This window comes from Rhopalosiphum padi, chromosome 3, assembly GCF_020882245.1.
Source record: "Rhopalosiphum padi isolate XX-2018 chromosome 3, ASM2088224v1, whole genome shotgun sequence".
Taxonomy (NCBI): domain Eukaryota; kingdom Metazoa; phylum Arthropoda; class Insecta; order Hemiptera; family Aphididae; genus Rhopalosiphum; species Rhopalosiphum padi.
This window is the reverse complement of record NC_083599.1, coordinates 47,186,455-47,212,142: the sequence shown is the minus strand read 5'-3', so window position 1 is coordinate 47,212,142 and position 25,688 is coordinate 47,186,455. Positions and strand designations below refer to the sequence as shown.

Here is a 25,688-nt window from a genome sequence, read left to right as displayed (position 1 = left end):
ATAATACATAAAAACGGTTACTGGTCCGGTACATTTTATTCCGACGGCGTATAGCGAAGCTTTCCGAGGAACGGGACGCGGCGAGAGAACCGACCGGCGGTCGTCGTCACGTTGGCAGTTTTGTCGAAATTCCGGTAGCCCGCCGTCGACGGTCGTGTCGGCCGGCGGCGGCACCGAGGCGAGCGAGCAACGGCCGACAAGTCGCGTCGTCGTCCGCTCGGTATGCCGCGCGCTCGCTTGTGCTGTAAAATTATATATTATCATCGTCATATAGTATATCGTGTGGCCGCCGAACGCGATTGGCAACACTGCAGCGGTCGTGCCGCCGGGCGACACGGTTATTCCGACGCGGCCGCGGCTATATGGTATAATATCATTATATATATATATATACGTATGTTACACGATAATAATAGTAATAGTAATAATAATGATAATATTCTTTGCGTTCGCGGCTCGCGTGTATACGTGTATAATGTAATATGACGGCCGCTTCCCCCACCACTCGCCCGCCGACCGGTCGTACCGCGCGACCGCCCGCCGACGAAGGCCTTCAATTATTCCCATAAGCTACGCCGCCGCCGCCGCCACCGCCGCGCCACCGTCGGGTGCGCGCCGCGCGTTTCCGCCAATCCGTCGGGCCGCGCGGCAGTCACGAACAACGTCGGCAACCGTCGACGTCGCACAGTCGCACGTCGCTGCCGCCGCCGTCGCCGCCGCTTCACGCTCGTACATTACGTACGCGAACGGGTTGAAATCAAATTCTTCCTGTATCACGTCTTATCGCAGCGTCCGACCCGCGTGATAAATACCAGAGCGATAACGCGCGTGCGCGCGCCCCCGACCGCCGCCCCGTCAGACGGTCGCGATGTATCGCGGCTGAGGGGCCCTGTCCGGACGATTGCCGTGCATGCGACGTCCGTGTGTACGACGACGGGCCCGCCGTGAGCTGCCACGGCCGCGTGTGCTGTTCGCCGGACCGCAGACGCCGCCTCCGCCTCCGCCGCCGCCGCCGAAGAGGACGACGACGACGACGGGCGGAAAGCGCGACGATCACAATGCCGCCTCCCCCACGGACGATTTCGTGACGACGGCTTTTGGGTGAGTGTCCGCACAGTTTCCTATTTTAATCTCGTCTTGTACGACGTACGGGTAACGGGCGTTACGGGTACGGACGGCCGACGCGGCAAATGGTTGCGTTGTGCCGGACCGGTATTCCTACGGCGTAACACCGGCAGCCGTACAATATGGCCACGGCTGCAATCCGCAGACGGCCACCGGTCGACCCATTTTGAACTTTCGGCGCGCGCGCGCCAAGAGAACTTTGCGCGCGCTCTCACTCCTCTCCTCCGCCCCTGCGCTCTCTCCAATTATTTTTCAAATCGTTTCGTTCGACCGTCCTTTTTTCACTATGCTGCAACTTGTTGAATAGGTACCTCTACCTACTTTTATTTTTATTTTTTTTTTTTTTCATCCGTTTTGGCACTAACACATTGATTGAGCATTGCCAATGATTATATTATTTCTCTACACGTCCGTCACTATCCATAATTTAGTTTATCAAGCTACTAAGCTAGGGGATTGCAGTGTATTATTTGTAAAAGTTTGGAGAGTGGCTCTAGTTTTTGGCTACCAGAGCTTTAACTAGAGCACAAAATTCCATTGTCCCATCAATTCAAAATTCAAAAATTAGAATCTAAAATGTTTTTGATGTTTAAAACAAATTTGAAAAGCTAAATAAATATTTAGGTGATTTAAAAAAGTAAATGTTTTTCTGAAAATATTTTAAATTAGGTAGGTTTTTAATTATTAAAATTAAATATTCCTAATTATAATTCACTTAATACTTATCAAACATGAAATATTTTAATTCTTATATTTTTTATATTTTTTCCATTAAATTGAGGAGTAGGTACATAATCATAATTTGTGATACTAAATAGTATTTAAATGTAGATTAGTTGTTAGTAGATGTATTTTATGCTTACACATATGCAGGTATTTAGGCTAGGTACCAAGTAAAATATTACCACAAAACATTTTATAGGTACCTTTCTAGTAACTTCAAAAATTTGTGTTCTTTAAATATTGATTTGTTAATAATTTGACACATGATATGTTTTCTCATTTGAATGAGTCCTATATATTTAACTTTCACTTAGGCAAATACCAACATTTTGTTATATATATATATATTAATTTTTTTTCACTGTTACTAATATAATGTTTATAGATTAAAATAGAGTTATTGTGTTATGGTCATTAAAATCTAATCATAGGGTTGTCTTCTAGTTCTCAACTCTAAGAATTAATAGGTAGAATAATTTACTTAGATATGTCAAATTAGTATGATAATTTTCTGATTTATAATAATATGAATAGAAATTACCAGTCTAGTAGATTATTTCCCCAATTAATAATCAATAACAAAACTGGAATGTATATATATCCTGTTGTTTTTTAATAAAGACATTTTTATCTTACATCTAAAAAAGTGACCATATAGGTACTATATTATGAAGTAATTTGAAAGCAGCTTCAGTTCAGAGAGTAGGATTTGTTGTGTCAAATGTATTATAATTGGACCAGAATTATTTTTATTAAAATACAATTGATACCTATTATTTATTTAATATTATATACAATTTTAAATATTAAATATAACAACTATAACACCATGAAAAAAATAAATAAGTTGTATTAAATTACATAATATAAGATATAATTTAGTTATTACTATTAATACCCAGTCTAATTAAACTAGATATACATAAATTACAATTGATTACAATTTACAGTTAAGATCATACATTTTATAATGAAAACAAATTTTAAAAATGTATTTAGGTTTAAGAACCTACCTTTCTGTCTAGAAAGTTAAAATTTAAGTACTATCCATACATTTTAGATTATCTTATGATAATAACATAATTTGTGATCATTTCAAGGCAAATTTATTATTTGATTTTAAGTATATCAAATGCCATTTTAAAGTATATTTTTATAATTATGTATATTTTTTTAAATCCACCTTGGTATTTTTACATTAATTTTATATCTACCTAATATAAAGTATAATTTTTTTAATGTTAATAGAATTCAATAGAATTATCATACTAATTTAACAGCTTATTTTATTTAAAAAAAAATGGAACACACTAATTACCATATAAATTTTTTGTTTTTAAAGGCAACCTATTCAAGTTTTTATAATTAAATATTCCTTTGTATTACAACTTATATTCCATGTTTATTATACAAATACCTGAATATATTTAAAAAAATTAATTTAATTAAATTTTTTTTTTAATTTATTGGCTTGTCTACTTTTAAATTAGCTAATCTTGATAATATTCTAGATTTTCATAGAGACTTTAATTTTAGTACTATTTTTACAACAGTTATAACTATTTTTTTCTTAAATTCTATTGTTCTATAAAAAAAAATTGCTATAAAGATTATGTGTATATCTTAATTTAAATTCAATAAATAAATTTGCAGCAGACTTGGATCCAAAAACATTTGATGAACATTTTAAAATTTATAGCATTATATTAATAAAAAACAAATGTTATATTGCATTTGCTTACATTAATGTCTTTATTAAGCTAGTAAAAAAGTACTATTTCTATTGGTTAATACTGAAATATCAGTAATACATTTATATGAGTTTAAAATATTAAAGTTTTTCACATTTAGTTAATAATAATTGATAAGTAAACAAAAAATGATTGATGAGCTAAAAAATAAAAAATATAGTATTTGCTTTTGTAGGTAATGCCGCTAATGGTATAATACACCTCACACAGATACAATTATTTCTCTATACATTTACTAAGAAATATCATTATTCTTAGGTGTCTACTATTGAATCTTTATTATATTTGGGTACAAATATTAATTTTATTGAATTATTTTTCTGTTATAGATTTTCGAGCTGTTTTTGGGAGTATGGAAGAACAAGAAACTATGAACAAAACATTGCCACTTGCTAAGAAGCAGAAACTTAATGACAGTGAATATCGTTTGGTAGATTTAAACGTTGATACAATTAGTTTAAACTTGACAAAGCATTGTCTGTGTCAATTACCCGAAACATGCATGCTAAAAGAAGTTTTTAGGGTCTCGAATGTTAGTAGTTGGAGTAAAGAACGGCTTTTAAATTTTTTAAGTTCAGCTCGATTAACTTGTGACATTGCTCTCAAACAACAATCAGAAGGCACTATATGTACTAGTGTTGAGCGGTTAAGCAATTACTTGATTTCTAATAAAACAGGTATAGTAAACGAAGTTGTATCTTTACTTACACGAACAGATCCTTACATATCATATGCAGCAAGTAATGCTTTAGCAGAAATATTTGTGTGTTCGCAAAATAAAATAGACAATGTATGGGTGGAGGAGTTGACAGATTTATTTCTTCGTCGATCTCCGGAAACTTTATGTCCTGTTATAGCAGTTTTTAAACGTGTATTATGTTGGAGAGATTCACTAATGAATGATAATGAAAAAAATATCAAGATGCCTGAAAATTGTGTTAGCAGAAAAGTTATTTTTGAAGATGATGAAATTGAGATGGACGATGAATTCGGAATAAGCCTAGTTAAAACTAAAGTTATTGAAGTTTTACAAACTCAATGGCAAATGATAGTATTGAAATTTATTAGGTATATGTCATCTTTTGACCACTGTACAGATCTTAATAATGAGCAATTCGATCATAAAATGGGTCATATTGCTATTATAGAATTTATCAAGTTATGGACATCCATGGTTTCTATTAAAACTAATCTGAATGTTATGAACATTAAATACTTTTATGCAGATTTAGGACAAATGCTTATTCTTTTGAGGCGGCCAAAAGTCCAACCAGTAGTTTGGAAGAATATTATTAATCTTTTCAATGAAAGTTTGTGTTACACTACTACATTGGCTGTACAAGGTACCATGCAAGAAGAACCTTGTATGTTAGCTAGAGAATTGGTCAAGGTTGTCAAAACTAAAAATATGTTGAATAACATGCCGTTTAGAAAAGGTCCTGGAGAATTTGGAGGAGGAGAAGAAGATGAAGGAGATAAAAAATTATTACAAGACACAGTCTTATTAATTTTAAAAGCAGTGGCTACAATCATCAAGGAAACAAAAAATGAATCATCATCCAGTGATTCTTCGTCTGATGAATCGGAAGATTCTGAAGAAATAGATGCTGAGATGGCAATAATTGAAAGTAGTGTCAATGAAGTTTTACGGAAGCTTGACACATGTGTTAAGAAGTGTATGTCTTATCTACCCGAAACTCCAATTGCACAGTGGATTGTACAGTTATTTTCTGATCGCAACGATGTACTTATTGAGAGTATGGTTTGTACCCTTGATATTTCACTGGTATTATGTTATCGTCGTAACTCTTTACCGATGTTACGTCAAGTGCTAAATCCCACTGCTAGTTTAGTTGAATTCCTACAAACATCATCTTATAATAATGATTTAAATGAATTGTTATTAGATTTATTGTTGGGTAGTGACACTAGTTTTCTGTTGTATATTATGCGAATGTTGAAATTCATTTGCAATAGGTGGTCAGAGTTTTGTCTTTGTTGTGATACAAAACTGCAAAGCACAATGGCTACATTGATGGGCTTACAGACAAGTCTTGATCAACTCATTAAAAATAATTTAACTCCTTACAATCTTAATCCAGTATTAAGGTTGTTAGTTAAATGTAATGATTTGTATTCGGGTATAGCTGTAATAAACATTTAAATGACCCTTATTACTATGTTTTTTATTTTATAAATATATTTTTGATATTTAAGTAACCATTTTTTATTCAATAAAAGTTTTATTTTCCTAATTTAAAGTTTTATGTACCAAATTCTAAATTAGATTAAGGAACTATAGGTTAAGTCTATAAAAATACAATGTCTATAAGCTGTTTGTTTCCAATTTTATATTTAACACTTTGACTGCGACATATCGCACCTGTTCTATTCGGCGGGTGTCGACACATCGTCGACAACCCGTATTACTTTCTGAACTCTCCCAATAATACCAGCATACGACAAGCTATTTGTTCTTATGCCACTGCACAGAAATTGTTTAATTCACGGTAGTTTGAGATACCGGGTATTTTTATATTTTTATTATACTTACTACTATTATTACAAAAAATATTCAGTATAAGCGAATCGCTCAGGTTAAACCATACCGCAGTCAAAATTTTAATACTCTATTGTCAGGTTGTATGAAAAATTGATTAATTAATAGTCGAATTAAATTTAACGGACAATTTCAGGCCATTTAATTATTTTTAAAGGACTTACTATTGATTCATTAAATGTGACCCAGAACATATGCATTAGATTTAGACAAGAGTATTTTAATATTAAATTGTAAATGTAATTAATTATTGTTACTAAATGTTTTATATAGTTTAATGTAAGTAGATAATTTTTTTCAATTATTGATTGTTTCATTTTATATTTTATAGAATATAATATATTGCTAAATATATTTGTAAACTGTTGTGAATTAAAATAATTAATATTTAGGTATGTTAGGTCTTCTGTTTTAATGTGGTATTTAAATTATTTATTTTTATAGTAAAAAGTAATATGTTAACATAAAGACTGATACATAGGAACTATATAATTTAATTAGCTTGTATTTATGAATAAGAATTTTAGCCCAAGTTGCCATCTAAGAGAACTTTATTGCATAGTCTATTTATTATATATATTTTTCTAGTTAAATCCACTAATTCCATACTTAAAAAATTGTAGTCTTTCCTTGTTTTATTCTTTGTTTTTATAATTTTACTAGGTACTTATCCAATCTAATTTTACTTCCTATGGTTAGGATACATTTAAATTTAGGTTATTATATTGAATTGTACTTATTAATGATGTGTAAAACGATTTGGTTTTAAAGTTTTATTAATTAACTTTAAAGAATTATCTGTTTATTAAACTTCTTTTTAAATCTGTTTTAAACTATTATTCTATTTTTTTCTTTTTCTTTTCTTTTTTTCTTTGTATTCTTTATAGTAATTACAAATCAATATTTATACATATATATATATTTATATAAAAGTATTATGTATGTATGTATAATGTTTTAGTATTTAAAGTTTGTAAATTATACCAATATGTGATAGTCGATGTGTCCACCATTTATGATGACCCAAAGACAACAAACCAAATGAAATTATTAGTTGTTACTGAAATTTTATATCAAGACATATTACACTAAAAACTTATTTATATTAATAACAAATAGAATAATATAGATTATAGTATTAATAATATAAAAATATAAAACAAAACAATACTGTATTTTTATAGGTATGTAACTCGTATAACTTATTTTAATATTTAGGATCTAATTTGTTTTTAATTGGCACTATTAATAAATTTCCATGTTGTGAGCCCTTAGTTACTTATTATCGTTACCATGCATCAATTTATATCTAAGAGAAATACATTTTTGTTTTCAATATGAACCACATGTAGTTAAGTTCTAATCATTTAAAACTTAAGTTTTAAATTTTACTTGCCCATATTATTAAAACAATAAAATTAATATAATATTAGGTAGGTAAGTGATATTATATACAGCAGAGGTATTCAAACTTATTCACCCCATTGTCTATTGTCTTCATAACATTTTGATGGTTCTTGAATTATTAAGAACATAAAAAAATAATATTCTAACGTTTGATATTTAATTATTTATAATTGTATGTATTATAAATAATTCAATTATATTAGATTACAAATTAAATAATAATTATGTAGAAAAAATCAATGTTTTTACCCTTCAAGCTGAGTGTTACTACTTAAACAAATAATCTCATGTTAAATTTTTTCCTACTTTCTTCACATATGCTACAATTAAAAAAAATACACTCAACCAGTCGTTTCATGCACAGTTTGGGTATCTCTGAACTACAATATTACTATTTTTTAGGATCCAGTAACCTTGTTCAATAGATAATAATTGGTTTGTGATTTTTAATATAAATTGCCATTTAATAGGTAGAATAAATTAATATTCACATATTGGTATAATGCTGAGGTTTTTAGTCTGAGATTACTGCATATTATATATGCAATTTCTCATACAAAATATTCCTAATTAAAAAAAAAAAAAATGTATTTCTATTAGTTTATTTATTTGTTAATTTATTTATGTATTATTTTGTAAATCTATTCATTACTATATGTTAAAAAACAATTTTTATTGAATATGACCTTTACTTAAATAAATAATTTTAGATGTCTATAAAAATGTAAAATTGAAATGTATTATGTAATATTAATCTCGTATAAAAACATACTTTGTATAATCAAATAAGGTAATTAATAGTGAATTATGTTGTAATTTGAATCAAAATGTGAAATAAACATTTTTTTTTTATAAATTCTAATGAATTCTTTTTTTACCTATAGGTATATATATTTATTATTATTTAAAAAAATAATTTGTGCAGGGTCTTATGTCTTATGTATAGGTAAGAGGTATTTATTAATATGAAACCAAATGTAAAGTACTTGTAATGATCATTATTATGGGTTTCTTTTTACAAAATCACCGGGTAAGTAACAGTAATTATTAAAAAAAAAAAAAAATTGTTTTATATTTTGAATTTAAACATAACTTTTTTTAAATTTGTTTAATTCCTGAAAAACAAAATAAGTAAATTAGGTAATAATTATGAAAAAAAAAATTGTATTTATACACAATCTATTCAGAAGAATATAATCGTTATAAATATATAAACTGAGTTAAATTAGTTTATCTAGGACAATAAACTTCTAATTCTTTATTAAATCTACTTATTTTCTTTTAATCCTTTATGGTTGTTCATTCCTAACTAATTTTAGGTTGATTAGAATTAAACCAGTACAAAATAAATTTTTAAACTATAATAAGTAGCCTAAACAATTTATAAATAAGATATAATTTTACCAACTATTGAATACAACAATAACATAGGTAGTTATATAAGCAATATTTGTTTGTATGCAGTTTACAGGCATTTAATAATGGTAGCAAATTGACAGACAATAAACTTTTTATTAACAGGTAAGTCAGACTAGGTCCTATGGAATACAATTATTGAAGAATTTTGTACGTTAACTAAATTAGGTTTATCCATGAACATTGGATATGCATGCGTAATATTGGTATTTGGCGAATGCACAAATGTATATTGGCAAAGTATAATTTATAATTGGGTAAGTATACAATACTTAAGTATCATTATTTGTATGAAAATAAATTTCATATTCAGGTATTTTAATTTTAAAATATTCTTTAAAATTTAAAATTTGAAACACATAATTAATGCACACTACCAAATCCAATATGCAAAACTCAATGTCTAGAAGTAAACATTTCTATTACTGAATAATTAAAAACAAGAAATAATATGTTTGTTTAATACAATATATTATATTATTTTATTTTATTAAGTATACTATTATATATATTTGTGTAAATTGTAAAAAATATCTGAAGATAATAATATATCTATAAGTAGATAACAAATTGCGAGACATTTTAAGTGTACGTCTATATTTTTGTCATGCCGGCAGCAAAGGTTTAATTTTAGATGCCAGTTAGAGCGTTAGAAAATTACTTTTTTTCGTTCAGCAGGTATGTGCCTAATTGTTTTTTTTTCCGACTGACGGCGACAAAGTGAAAATCCCGCAACACAACGGCCGGGAGGGTTACTGTCTTATATTCATAATCATAAACATAAAACAGTTTGCGAATCTAGAAGGAAACGGTGAACAGTAAATATAGTTCATTATGGATTACTATCACTATTTAGTATTTACTGTTTACTATAATATCTACCGACGAAGGAGTTTTCGGTGGCATCAGAGGCGTAACAAAAAATAGCACGTCACATATTATTTTGTAGTTCGTGTGGGAAGTCAATTTCCTGTACTCATATTGTGTTTGTGTTGTACCTATACTATTTTGTAGAGAAGTCCCTTAATGAAATCGTTGTAACAATATAGCCAATATACATAGCTAATATAGGTATCTACTGATTATTATACTACCGTCTACCACTACTCACTAGTCACTACTGCTTAATGCCTATATAGTTACATACAAATCATTAGGCAATCTATTTACTTTATGATCTACGATACGATGTGATGATTATTGGCTGATGGAGTTGTGTGAGATACTGAGATAATATTATATAGATTATTATACATATCCGACGCTCAAACGCTCAATGGAGACTGGAGTATGTCAAGTACAAATTTATTATAAAATATTTAACGCCATGGCGGTCGTGACTCGAGGTTCAAAATATTTGGTAGGCATATATTTATTTTCCAAAAAACCAACAAAAAACATAGAAAATTGTTATATGTATTACTTATTATGCGGAATATATCATTATATCAACAGATGAGACTCGAGTGCCAACCTGTGACTGTTTAATCATAATTTTCAGTTAATTTAATTTAATTTCCCTAATATTGTAGTCTTCATTGAATATAAAATCTATAATATACTAACATTTATACGCCACGAACCTACACGTAGTGGCTACGCGGTGGTGTAAGTTGTAAACAAAAAATAAAACTGTACACACTATGTAGACATAAAGTGATTGATACCTACCTATGATATATTATTTTTGGTGTGCAAATTGCAATGTGAATGGTGTGATATAATACAAAGTAGGTATACAACGCCAACGACCATATTGAATACACTGGGGTTTTCATACGATCATCACAGATGCAATGTCGGGCGTAGTTAGTACATAAATATTTACCTAATAATTACAATTTATGAAAAATGTTTTGTAAAATTGTCAAGGCTTAGGAGTTAAAATAAAAAATGTTATGCATTGGGCTTGTTGCAATTTTGGTACCTCAACTAAGGTACACTTGAAACAGTCAAAACTTATTAGTTATTATTTATTACTAATACTGAAATATAGCAGAGCGACTCGCCGACTTTCGCGGTTTTTTTGTCACTCGTCTGTACATTATTAAAGGTGGACGACTCGTTGGAATTTATGCATTACTGAATTAGGTAAATCATGGTCTGAGTAGTCTGACTCATATTATTAGGTGTTACGATTAATGAAAACATAGTTTAGGTTTGTTAATATATGTAATATATACAGGGATAATAAAATATAAGCATAAAAATTTGTTAATTTTAATTATTTATAAATCTTAGAGACTTAGATGTTGTGTAACTACTGTAACTTAATTAATATAATAGGCTACCTACATTGATATATCGCAATAGCATTATAGCAATAATAATTAATAACATAATATAATATATTAATATGCTTGAGTTATTATATAAGAATGTGTGATTTCACAAGCTACAAAATGTTTAATGTATGGTCATGGTTAAAAATATTACATATTTCAAAAAATTGAAAAACATTAGGTATATATATTCATTATGGTTTTTATATTACACGAGTTAAAAATTAAAATATGAGATGAATACGAACGAGACCGCAGCGCAACCTGTGGCCGTGTACAACTCTTTCCGGGATGTTTTCGGTGAACACGGTACACTGAACTGAGTCGGAAGACAGCAAAACTCTCAATTATTGACCCGGTCTTACAAACATATAACATGGATAAATTGCGTTAAGTAGGACTGATTTTGTGTTGTTCTCTTGTCAAAGTTATGAACATTATCTGTGCTTAAGCATTGGCTTATTTTGATATCTTAATTTTTAAACGAGATATGAGTACAGAGTAGGTACGTATATAAAATATTACATTCTAATTAGTAATGTTTCATGTATAGCGTAAAAATTAAAATACCGAAAAAACCAACGCACAGATCGTATTCGTACCTATCTTTATTTTGAAAGTTTAAGTCAATTCATTCTGATATTAATAGTCAACAACTGAATAACATACGAAATCGGATTTTACTAAAATCAAATTTGCTATGTTATTTATTTGTAAGATGGAGACAAGAAGGACATATTATCATTATATAATGTGGTCCGACAACTCGAGCTCTTCGCCAACGACCATACCACGTTGAATACACCAGTTCTCGTCCGATCACTGAAGTTAAGCAACGTCGGGCGTAGTTAGTACTTGGATGGGTGACCGCTTGGGAACACTACGTGCCGTTGGCATCTTTTTGTTTTTTTTTTTAAAACGACTAGTCATTAAATAGCAATGTTTAATATTTTTATGTATGTAAATCATTTATATACCATTTACTATGATTTACGAAATGATTTAATAAAGTGGTGTGAAATATTTTTATCAGACATAGTCAATGCTTGAATAACTGTTGTCTGTTGTAGTTGCGCAACCTTTGTTAAGAAAGTATATACTATTTTAATATAATGGCTATGGACTGTGATTAAGAAAAAAATACCGTGTACCACGTTTATTTTTTTATGAATAAATATTTATCAAGAATATTTTTAAGAAAACTGATATCTACTAGGCACGAGCGACAAATGATGCAGCTAATCGTTAATGAATTTAATTATAAATGACATTTTATTTAAAAAAAAAAATGCCATGAAATAAGCATGTAAATTGTCAACGTCAACTACTATTATTCCTGCAGAAGACGGCATTAATAAACACGTTTCACAAGAATCCACTCATCAGCATCCGCTCAGAAGTATTTGATACGTTCTCGTTTTTTTTTTTTTATAAATGATTATCTCCACCTATTGAAGATAATCGAGATAGAAATAAACACAATAATATGTCTATGTTTAATGTTTATGTGTTTATACGTTTCTCAATTTTTTTTTTTGTTATTACATAATACCTATAAAAAGCCGAGTTCCCAGCACGACTAGATTATTTGAAGAGTATTCAATATTCGTTGATAGTCGCCATGTAGTAGGAAAAGAGTTAAGTATTTGTAAACACGAATTTTCGGTATTTGGTACCTATTCGAAAATCGTAATTAGTTATTCGCCAACTTCCCGCGAAATATCTGCAGTAATGCGACACGAGCTAATGAAATACCCAAATTATTCATCAAATACACACGAATCGTGGGAACCCGAGCCATTTACTGTACACTAAATGGCAAATACTAAATATATTTTATGTCTGATTATATTATATAATATAGTACAGTTAGCATAGTGTCTAATCTTGCAGTGGTCGGTAACCTTTTTGGACTCTCAGGCCACATTCTCGAATTGAAAAGAGTTCGTGGGCAGGACAATAATAAAAATTTGTTCTTAAATTATTTACTATGAAAAAAAAAAAATACTGTTTAAATTTCGCTTTTTTTAAATTTAAAGCGGTCCGTATTCAATATCAGTAATCAGTAATCACATATTTTGTACGAAAAACAAATGGGAAGCATAAAACATTCAAATTTATATAAATCATATTTACTAATACAATTATACACGTTGTTAGTTGTTACAGTTGTGCGGCGTAAAGTATATAGTAAAATGTAATAATATTGGGCACAGTCACTAGTTACCTCCCACAGTCAAGAAGATCGATAATTTTTATACATATTGTCTACGGTCTGTATTATGTGAGAGTTGCCTCCCTACGTACCTTATATTTTATCGCAAACGAAAAGGGTGTACAGTACCAAACTATATACCAAACACCTTACCTATAGTCGCATCACAATGGGCAGGTAATAAATATGTGAGTGGTTCCTAAACGATACAACATTTTTATATAGGTATACATTTATATACATAACATGTGTGTATAATAATATAATACTTATACAAATATATTGTACATAAGTATATTGTATAATAATATATTTATAATTTTAATCGTATTACCAAATGTTTTGTAATCGTACTATATAATTTTAAATATCCAAATATGTTAAACAAATAACAATTACATTATATTATCAATAATTTTAATATGAATTTCTTCCAATACTTAAAGTAAGTATTCTTAAGGATCAATATTTTATAATATTTGGTTTTATTTTATTTGATAGAAGGAGAACCTAGTGACAATACAAATGTTAAAAGTTTAAAATAATAATTTACGTGTTTGAAAATGTGGTATTTTATTGTTTATTTTAATAAATGTACTCGTATCATTAAAGGTAAAAATGTTTGTGAATTATGCTTGTCGTTTGGTAAATCCTTAATCCCTTCATATAAATTACTAAATATTATTTAATATTTTTTATTAAAGTAATAATATACTTACTGGCTTACTGCAATATATGGTTTAAAAATTATTTTAATGTAGATATGATTGTAATTTCTATATAATAGGTTAGGTTAGGCTTATAATTTGCATTGTTTTTATTATTATATAATTGTGTAATATTGATGTAGTTATATTTAATATTATTTATGTATACATGCATGTAATGTGTCAATGTTTGCATTTGGGCAAATTTGTAATAATTGAATTTCGTTTGGGCACTGGACAGTATTTTATTAATCCATTTTTTCTCTCATTTTGACAGACTTGAGAATTTCCGTGACTTCCATTGGTATGATTAAAAATTGACTTTTTTTTATGTAATGTAATGTATTATTATTTTTGTTTTAAAATTAAATTCACTATAGATTTCATATATTATTGTATAATTTTATTTCTATCTTTTATATTTTAGTAAATATTGTCAACGGTTGTTCATAGGTACGAAAAGATAATCCATTTGTCGGTCGCGGCGGTGGGAATCGTGCCGGTGAGATAGATTCGCCGTAGACGAATGTTAAATCTGAACGTATCATACTCTCCCAAACACTGCGAGGAGCTCGTCCAAACACATTGTTTTTGTTATAAGGGTAAAATGAGAATTCGGCCAAACGCATTATGCCCTAGAATGAGAATTGACAACTTAGGTCACTTTGTACGGTCGAGCATTAAAAGTGCGAAACGCGGACACTTTGTATTATTATACACATAACGTATACACTATATAATATATAATAATATAAATAAGTCTGAAGTCATGATCAATTTTATTAAAAATATTATTAAGTTTAAATATTATTTGATAAATCTAAGTATCTTCTAAATTTCTACAAATCATATACAACCAGTAAGTACCTACTATACATATATAAATATTGTGTTGTTATTTCTTATAATTGTATATGTTTAAATAACTATACTATACTTAGTATATTTCTTACTGTTAAAAATATTATTTTTTTTCAACAATATATAATATTATATTGAGTACCTACATATATATTTAACAAATAGTATAGGAACGTACTACTTACATATTATACAAAATAAGTATTTTTGTGAACATTTTTGTTAGGGTTTTTAAAATATTTTGATTAAAAAGAACTGATTATTTTGACTTGTAGTTAATACACTATATTTTATAACGTTTGTTATTTACTTTTTATTTTATATTTAATTTTTACATTTTATATAATTACTACTTAATTATACAACTATAGACATTAATATAAACTTGATGTATATATAATACATAGTACAAAGTGTCCGTATTCTTAAACTTAAAATTTTTATCCAACCGTACAAAGTGTCCGCGTTTTGCAGTTTTAACAATAGGCCGTACAAAATTACTTTTTTAAAGTCTGTTTTATGGTAGATTTTATTTACTAGCAATATTAAACAGACATTATGCAAAGAACAAAAACTTCTTATACAAGTAGCCAAGTAGGTACCTAAGTAATATCTATAACGGCTATAACAACATAATTTGTACCTAGGATTGTAATATCGCTGTTTAAGTCTTATTTTTAACCACTAAAAATCCGTTGCAGGACACTTTCTACGGTCGCATAAAAAAATAAAAGCGCGGACAGTTAGAACTATTTCAAATAGATAAAAATGTATATATTTTACATAATTATAATAACAATTTTAAATAAGAAATTACAGGTAGTCGTATAGTTGAATTGTAGATTTCAAATAGAAGTAAGTATTGGTAATGTAATGTAATCTGTAAGGCCGTAAGGGGACAAGTCACGGGGACTGTCCCTATTGTTAACGCGTAATTATGATTTCAAATAAACGATGGCGGCGCCGTGGCAATAATGCTAAAGCAGTTCCCACGGCGTCGTCGGTTCAAAACTGAAAAAAAAAGATTTCAAATAGAAATAAAAAAATAATAAATAATAATAATAATATCAAAAATATAGATACATTTTATACAGTGGAAAAAATGTTCAATTATTGTCTATTTATATTTTATTTTCACTGCAAACAATTTCCGTGGTATGCAATTCAAGCAATAAACAGTACAAAATGTCCGTTTATATTGAAAATCAGTTAGTTAAATTGACGCACAGACGGCAGACCCAACACGGTGCATTGGATAGGGTATAATATTATTATGATATGATCTATGAAAACTTATTAACACTTGTTACATACTTACATCACTATAAATACATGTATATGTGTATATAGATTGTTAAACCCCTTAACCTTTAGGGTCCCGTACACAAAACGATGCATTGTCTAACGTACACGTCCAACGTGGTCGAATAAAGAAATCGGCACGTGCAGTGTGAAGGAGGTGATGTTTGACAACTTATATCGAACAATCGGTCTGTCAACAAGTTATTGTCACATTAATCGTTTTGTGTATGGGACATGGATCCCACTATTTTGAATAAAAAAAAAATACAATATCATTATATCAATGTAGCAGATAAGCAACAATATATTAAATTCTGAGCGGAGCGATGAATGTGTATAGATAAATCTATTGTATAGTGTATAGTTTTTGTTTGTCTGTCATCGTGCTTCGAGTGGAAAAGATGCTTTAATATACAGGGTTGAGGGTGATTTCTGGTAAAAAATTGAATGTATTTGGTACTTCTCATAAAAGAACTGCTGTGCCAACTAAATCGGGAAATTTAAAAATCAAAACACAATTTATTTGTTAACAGGATACAATAGTATTAACATATAAGCGCTTAAGGCACATCATACATATATTATCTACGTAATACTACTAATACTTATAAAAGGATAATATATATACTTGTGCAAGTGTATGAATACGATTTATCGATATTAGATACTTAATATATTGTTATAATATTTTTCCACTCACAATTTTAATGTTATTATATTATGTGTTATTTTATAATGTACCTAAGTTACATATTATGAATGTATTCAAATTGTTAATAATATTCTTGGAAATTCCCCACTTTTTTTTTAAATACTGGTCAAACATTAGTTTTTGACAAAATGGTTTTTGTTATTTTCTTCTAATAAAAAATGAATTATCGTAGAATCACAGATACTTAAAATGTTCACTAAATGTTAAGATAGGAATTTTCTAATAAGGTATGATATCATTTTCAAAATATTTTAACTCTTTATGTGTAATATATACTAATATGTAGACATTTGAAGTTTTCAACTTTTTTAAGTATTTTATATTTTAAGTGGAGCTAAGAATATTGATTTTACAATAATTTTAGTTTTTTATTTTCGTATCTTAAGACATTTGTTTACAGTAGAAAATTTGTCGTCGCCGTATTGCCGTATGCAATATATTGTGTGGTAATTGTTTTATTAAAATAAACAAAGTAATTGTCAATTAATTGTGTCAAAATAAAAAAGTTATATTCCTTACAAATACCTATGTGAATAGATTTAGTGAAGCCACATAATTTTTTATTATTGGGATTCAAATGCATAATTTGATTTATTTGTGCATATTTTGTCAATACTATAGTAAAAAATAAGTAAGTATTTAGTATATAAGTATTTTTTTGATAAGAATATTTGACGAATTAAAAAAAATATTTGGTATAAAATCATTTATAAATGTCTTTAAACATTGATAACAAAAAAACAATAGACAGGTGTTGTATTGAATCAACAAGTCACAAGGATCAGTTAAAAAATGATTTGTATTATTATCAAAAATAAGTATAAGTAAAATCAATCAATATCATATTGGGTCGTTTTGAACAAGCCGTTTATCGATTCCATGTACCTTAAACATTAATAAGCATACTATTTACTGTTTAGGTATATCAATAAGAATAATAAGATACGTCGAAACATCGATCATGTACTGCTATATTCGTCTTCGTAACGTTCGTTACTAAACTGTTCACACATAGCATCCTCTTCAACTTTACCTACGTACTCTTTTAATTGGGAAATTTCGACCAATAATTTTCTATTCAGCTCGTCGTGGAATTTATCTTTCTCGTCCATTTTCAAGCGGTGTTCTTCTCTCAATTTCTCCATAGCAAAATTCATCCATTTTTTACTCGCACATGCGTCCTCGACCATGGTTTTTAAACGATGCATCTCTGATACAATGGTGTCGTCAAGCACTGTAGTTTTGTCCAAAATAATTTTAAGTAAGTTTGATGTATCAAATTCGCCAGACGCTTCAACATTGCATATGTTTTCCATATCGATTTTACATCTAGGCGAGTAATAATGAAATCATTAATAAACTGTGTCTGGTAAGCTCGGATACCCGTAAATATAATGTATTAAATATCAGATATAAACTAACTTGTTCAACTCGGTATTGAGTACAGTTAATTGGTCGTTGTTTATTAGATTTTTATCGGCGTACAGCTCAATTTCCTGAAGTTGTTCCGCTAGAAGTTGACTTTTTTTCTGCGTACATAATATTATGATTATATATATATATATATGTATATTTTTTAAAACTAATCAAAACACATGGTCTATTATTTACGATGGGGTAAATACTCGCCTTTAATTCATTAGACACTTTTTCAACAGATTCTAATTTTAATTTAGTCTCTTCGTTTAATGTCAGTCCATCGCCGCCTTCACTTTTATCTACCGTTAGTTTTTGCTGCTATAAAACCAAGAACAACATTTATAACCAATAGATAACCATTCTTAATCTAAGTATAAAATACATCAGATAAATTTTTTATTGAGTAGAGTTCAAGTTCAAGGTATACTATACGTATTACGTCATTACGTGTATTATTATACGTTATTCGAGATGTATATTTAAAATTTTTAATTACCTACTTAACATAAAATAATAATAATACTTAATATATAATATTTTAAACAAACAAAATACATTTTTGTAAAACTATGAGTATTTCGAGAGACACTAAATTTTTTTTTTATGATTTATTGCTCTGAATAAAAATAACAATTAATGTTTTACTTTTGATTTACTAAGAATATATTTAGAGTAATAGAGTATATCACTGTATCTGAGTATAATATTTTGTTGTTTTTTAATTATTAAATATTGTAAATTGAACCTCACTTTGCAAAACAAAAAACTGAATTAAAATCAGTTTGAGTTTTATAGTTTTACCTGCACTTCTTTTGAATCATCTGCAATTGTATTGACATCCAATCGTTTTTCTTGATTGAAACTCTCATTAGCTACAGAGAAATAATACGAAAAAAATTCTCAAAAAAACTTTAAACGCTTTAAATACTTATGCTACATCTGTCAATTGTAGATTAAATAGTAAGAATTTACCGAGCAAATGCACTGCTTCTGAATCATCTGAATTTTTATTTATATCCAATTGTTTTTCTTGGCTGGAATTTGTATGTTCTATAGAATAATAAAATCCTTTAAACATGCTAAAAGCGTAATTGATATATTTATTATGTTTAAATATTTATTTATTTTCAATAACAAAAATATACAGAGGAAATCTGTATTAAACTTTAAATTATATAGATTACTCTGTATATTCATTTATTAGCTTTAAATACAAGTACGAGTGTTGAGTTTTTCTAAATTGCTTTCACAATTACATTATTTTTTATAAAAAACTCGGTTTATTTTTTGATCGATTTAAATTTTTTTAAATAACAGGATAAAAAGTATTTCAGTTTACTGTTAATCATTAAATTAAACACTATTATTATAGAGCTCAAATTATACAAAAAGGACCAGATGTATAAAAGCTTACAAATTAGACTTACATTTTTAATAATTATTAATTAATCTATACATTTATAATCTATTTATAAATAAACTATAATAAAGTTTAAATTAATATTTACCTTTGATTTTATTAGTATATTCATGATTTTCCGTGGATTTAAGAGCATCAACAGTATTGTGAACATTTACCACATCCAAAATCAAAGTTTCCTCTTTTGTTTTTATCTTTTTTTTATCACAAACATTAATATTCTGATGGAATAAAAGAATTTAATGAGAAATTATAAGCAAAATTGTTTTAAATATTTTTTAAATTTTAATCATTTTTTAGGTAAAAAAAAAACCAACATCATTAAATTATTGTAATATACAAGTATATGTTTAAATTTTCACTATGTTTTTACAACATAATATAGGTTTGCATACAAAAATAAAATAAATCCAAAATAAAATTTACTTAATCGAATAACCAATATAATATTCTCACCTGCTTCGGTATATTATGTGTGGTTAAAGGTAACAAAGGTGAATTATGTTTAGGAAGATTGTTAAACGGTTCGTTTAAGTTCCCTCCCTTTTCTAGTTGACCAAGTAATTTGATTAGGTAAGCATTTCTAAGTGATTCCTCGTGAGTTGCAGCTTTGAATAACTTGTGTAACCATTCTCGACATAATAATTTTTCTAAAAACAATATTAAACACACATAATACAAACATATATAGGTGCTATATGTATTATTTGTATTATTATACTTATATTTATTTATTTGACATTTTAAAAGCATATATTTTATAATTATTGGCATATACAATAGTATTAGTATATATGAGTGCCGAGTGGTTATTTAATCAAAGAAGAAACTATCAATATTTTAGATTCTGAGCAGAGCAATGAATGTACTGATTTTACAATGTGTTGTTTGAATATGCGAGTGTGGGTGTGTGTTTTTCAATCTATGTATACCTATTAAAAAAAACATTTATACCGAAAGTCAAATTAATTTTTATGAGCGTTTAAAATTCAAATTTGTATGATGTTGAAAGGTGTTCTCGTTAAAATTAACATTCCTCCACAATTTTTTTTATTATTTTCTTGTAAATGAATAAGTAGATACTTAAAATTCTTCATAATTCAAAGTACTTGAGATAAGTCATTACTAAGCATTTTAAATAAAAATATACTTTTTATCAAATGTTATCTTTGTCGTTCTTAAGATTTTGTTATTATGTATGACAACATTTACTTTTTGATTTCTTATTCCAAAACTAAATACTACTACTTTTATACATAAAAATGTTGGACTATTAGTTATAATTAAAGGATTATGTAAACTTTTTTCTCGAAAAATTTTAGTATAAACTAGTATACTATTAAATTTTTAATTTTCAAAGACAAATTACTTATTGCCATTATTCAATAAAATAATACACGATATTGATAAATGATAATGGTATTCTTTGATTTATAAATAAAGTAAAACTTCATAAATACCGAGATCTGATTTTAATGCGACAAAGTATGGTTCAATTTTAATCAAGAGAGTTTTAAATTCTTCATGTAAATCTTCGTTATTTGACAAACCGTGATTCATATTAAAAATGTATTATCAACAAAAAAAAAAAGAACGTTTTATTAAAAATATATTCTTTATTGTTATTTATTATTATTATTGACTTTTTTGATTTAAATTCTTCATTACCATAGTTATAACTTCTCCGATAATTAAAAATAATAAATAGTTGTTATATAAACCAGTAAATAGTTAGTAAAACATTATAACTTAGAGTTTATATCGAAATGAATCGATAAAGTATCAATAATATGCACAAACAAATCTAAAATATACAAACAAATTTATTAAATAAATTACAACTAATTATTTCATAATTATTCATTAGTTACACAATAGTATAATTACTATATTCCTATAACATACATAGTACCTATTATATTAAATATTATTTTTTTTTTATAAAAAACAAAAATGATATTAAATCAAATGTAATAGAAAACTAAAGACAAAAAAAAATAATATTATCATTATCTCGCCATGTGACGTACATAATATTATGTACTATATACCAGATCATAACAAATACAATTTACATATTTCTAGAAAAATAAAATACATATATTAAAAAATGCTTAGAAGATATTGGACAAATAAACAAAAAAAATTACTAAGTATGTATTTTTTTTTTATGAAAAAATAAATACAAAAATATATATTTTAAACTATATTAAACTCGCTTGTTATATATATATATATATATAGTGGTGTGTTATAAATCGAGAGTATTTAGAAAATTTGCTATCGCAATAACTTTCGAGCTCTATTTATTACAGTATTTTAAATATTGAATGCAGTATATGTTTTTGCTCATCAATTTAACATGACACTGACACATTGTGTTGAAAAAAATAGTACCCACCAAAATGGGTTGCGACTAATAACAAAAGGTCAAAGATTACTGCCATACTCGTGCTCAAGATTTCTTCGTGGAAGGGTATTTGAAAAAAATTTAGTATACTTAAAAAAATTATTATATTTTATTTCTTTTTTTAATACAGTAAAATCCCGTTAAAACGAACTCCAGGGTTTTTTAAAACAACCGAATTTTTTTTCGTTTTAACGGAAATTTCATTGTAACGAAAATTCAAATAAGCTCTTTATAAGCCCTGTTTTTCAGCAGGGGACTTCTATGACTTTTGTTATAACGGAATTTTTCGTTGTATTGGTATTCGTTGTAACGGGAATTTACTGTATATGAAATGTATTTATTAATATTATAGTTTTTTCAGTATAAAAGTCATTACAGTTCGGAGTAGGTAGTTAAGTATGCAACATATCGTGCTTACAGTCATAGTTTTTGTCTGCTCATATGGTGTACAGCGAGACTGGCGGGCAGTGAGGTCGAGATAGCATCGACCTTGAATACAACTGTTGTTGTACTCAGAACAATAAACTCTTAGATACTCGAGGTTTGTTTTACGTTTTAATGAGAACGGCGAGTGGCCAACGGGCAATTTCCCGCTCACGACTAGATCATGACACGCAACAATATTATTATAATATATATATTATTATACAGCATTATTGTTGGCTGTACCCGTGTCCTATGCACAAATAAAATAAAACGGTATGGAGTGAAATCATATTTTGATTTTCCCGTACGATAATACTAAATGTAGTTAAAAAGAAAAAGTTTCAATATGTACCACATAGTCGTCATATTGTTGTAGACCACCGTTATTCAAATCTCCCGAATCCACACCACTCATATCCCAAAATATGTTTTTAATATTTTCGTTTGTAATTATTAAGGTGCATTGTATTATGCTTTTGCATAAATTATATATTGAATATTTTAAACGCCATGCGCTGACTAAACGTATTAAGACATCTAGTCCACATTTAAATACTCATATACTTATATTGTAATGTAAATGACGTGTTACTTTACTATTTCTGAATTGAATTTTTTTTTTAATACAGTAAACATTTTATCGCAAATACAATGAAAGTACGATTTGAATTTTGCATTGAACTTTAATGTTAGATAGCAGTTGTGTACTTCACACACCGTATAATGTATAGTATGAATTCTCTGCAGAGGCATTTACAATAACGGAATTTAGTACATATGTCATTTTTAATATACAGTATTATTTTAAACACCTGTCGACTACCATACTGTCCATACTTATTACTTGAAAGTTGAAGTTTTAAATTTTTAAATTACTTTGTCTCTGACTACAGATTGTTTATGTATTTTTGGTGATAATACTGTCGACGCGTGAGTTTACTCGTCTTGAAATATTCAAAGTATTTTTAATAAGTATATTATACACTGCATGTTATTAAATAGTTATTGTACCTATTTAAATTTGTATAGCATTCAAACTTTAATGAGTAACACGTAAATAAAAATAAATTAGTTCCTTACATTTTATTAAAACTACTTAAAGGTTAATACGATGATAATATTAGCCATCAGATAAACACATAAAATATGTATGTATATGCAATATATAAGTAATATAACGATAAGTGTCATTAATAAATCACCTCAATGTTTATACAACGATGGCTGAAGTCCTCATCAGTCACAGCTCACTTCTTAGATAATTAATATATTGTTAATCACGAGTGATTAAACATAATTCAAATTATATGTAAAAGTTAGTGTACGAAAAAAATGTACTTACCTATGCCCCATGTACAATGTACATCATATGTATATATGTTTGTAGATATTACTCGATTAATGACTCAATCATACATTTTTATTATACCTAACTGTACGTCTGTACAATATAATATGGTTATTCCGTAACCAACATAACTAACATAACTTGTGATTAGTGAAATTTTCTTGTGTACGACCCCTAACAGCTGTGCAATATTTAATCTATGCTTTTATAACCAGCAATCCTGGAGATTGATGAAAAAACAAATTATAGGTCGCTTTATAGAAGACAATAATGAATTGCTAAAGAAAAAAAAATTATACGATATATTTGTTTTATTTAAACAAAAATAATAATATTATTCGAATATGTTATTATATATTTATATTTAAATAATATTAAACAACTATCACAATAATTTTTAGTTTCATGGTGAAAATGCATAATGCAAAATGCATCTATTTTATCCTACTGGATGAATTCCAAAATATAGACTACATAATACATATACATGCATATTGTAGTTATAATTAAATATTGTGAAAATTAGTGCAAAAATAATATTATTTTGAGCATTTATTATTTTATAACAATCATATTATATGCGGTTGTAACATGGTTGTGATTTTATAGTTCTTAAAATAAACACTTATCATTTAATTATATGTATGATAAATCAAATATTCGGGTTGCTTAGTCATACAATATTTGTTTAATTTAAGAGCTTGAAAATAGCGAGTGCATTTTAAAATTATTTTCTATTATTAAATTCTTAGTAGTTGCGCCACTTCCAAGTGGTATTATTACTCGATATTATTATTTTTCCACTCATTTTCATAAAATATTATCGTTATTATAATATTAAAAAAATATTAAATTTTATCAATTTAAGTAAAAATAATAAATACAAAAATCTACAGCCATAAATCATAAACCACAAACTAAACTGAGAATAAGATTTAAAGGAAAGTCGTGGGTACTGTTCTGCTGTACAGAACTACACAGTATAGTAGTCTGTTCTACAGTAGATGTCGTAAATGTCGATAGGTCGATAGTGGTATGATATTACTTTTATAAAGTTATTTATTTTACTAATAGACAATATAATTACAATAGGTTGATTTAATTTATGCCAAAAACATTGTGTTTATAAATATTATAAATATTTAATTAGATAATATAATAATATATATTTATACAATATTATATTATTGTTATTATCTTATGAGTCAATACTCAATACTACCTAACATATAAAGCAGTGTAATTAGATTCATTGTATAAATAGGTATTGTCTATAAATTAATCTACATATTTTGAAAGTTTCACGTATATAATAAAATTAAAAATAAACGTGGAGTTCCTACGAATAATATTTTGAATTAAAACAAAATGATGAACATTATTATTTATAGTTTAAAAATGTAAATTCACCCAAATTTGAATTTCAAATGTTTATGAAAAAAATGTTGCTTGTAATATATTATATATTTTCAGTTTTTTTGTTTCAGTATGAACTTCTTAATATAAACAATTATGTATAATATGCATTTTAAATATTTCTTAATGCCAATGGTATAATAAATACGTATAAAGAACCTATTTTTAAGCATTTTGACCAATTACAT

The 25,688-nt window shown here is 27.8% G+C and overlaps 2 protein-coding genes and 1 non-coding gene across 3 annotated transcripts; 2 read left to right on the top strand and 1 right to left on the bottom strand.

Moving 5' to 3' along the window:
* Nucleotides 1–637: 637 nt before the first annotated feature.
* LOC132924384 (protein lines-like) lies at nucleotides 638–8,422 on the top strand. Its single transcript, XM_060988666.1, has 2 exons — nucleotides 638–1,101; nucleotides 3,929–8,422. Exon 2 carries the CDS (start codon nucleotides 3,952–3,954, stop codon nucleotides 5,761–5,763), a length of 1,812 nt encoding a protein of 603 aa, XP_060844649.1. The 5' UTR covers nucleotides 638–1,101; nucleotides 3,929–3,951; the 3' UTR covers nucleotides 5,764–8,422.
* A 3,619-nt stretch (nucleotides 8,423–12,041) lies between these two features.
* Nucleotides 12,042–12,160, top strand: LOC132928082 (5S ribosomal RNA). Its single transcript, XR_009661960.1, has one exon. It is a non-coding gene; the product is annotated as a 5S ribosomal RNA (ribosomal RNA).
* A 5,855-nt stretch (nucleotides 12,161–18,015) lies between these two features.
* LOC132925143 (uncharacterized) lies at nucleotides 18,016–21,460 on the bottom strand. Its single transcript, XM_060989564.1, has 8 exons — nucleotides 21,361–21,460; nucleotides 20,357–20,550; nucleotides 19,989–20,121; nucleotides 19,453–19,530; nucleotides 19,282–19,352; nucleotides 18,691–18,798; nucleotides 18,484–18,590; nucleotides 18,016–18,390 (listed from the first exon to the last, which is right to left on the bottom strand). The coding sequence occupies exons 1-8, from the start codon at nucleotides 21,458–21,460 to the stop codon at nucleotides 18,021–18,023; spliced, it is 1,161 nt and encodes a 386-aa protein (XP_060845547.1). The 3' UTR covers nucleotides 18,016–18,020.
* Between the last annotated feature and the right edge of the window lie 4,228 nt (nucleotides 21,461–25,688).

Coding starts and splice junctions, on each gene's coding strand:
- LOC132924384 (XM_060988666.1), top strand. CDS start 3,952: ATGGAAGAACAAGAAACTATGAACAAAACATTGCCACTTGCTAAGAAG.
- LOC132925143 (XM_060989564.1), bottom strand. CDS start 21,460: ATGAATCACGGTTTGTCAAATAACGAAGATTTACATGAAGAATTTAAA. Junction 20,122..20,356: donor CACATAATATACCGAAGCAG/GTGAGAATATTA, acceptor TTATTCCATCAG/AATATTAATGTTTGTGATAA. Junction 19,531..19,988: donor ATATACTAATAAAATCAAAG/GTAAATATTAAT, acceptor ATTATTCTATAG/AACATACAAATTCCAGCCAA.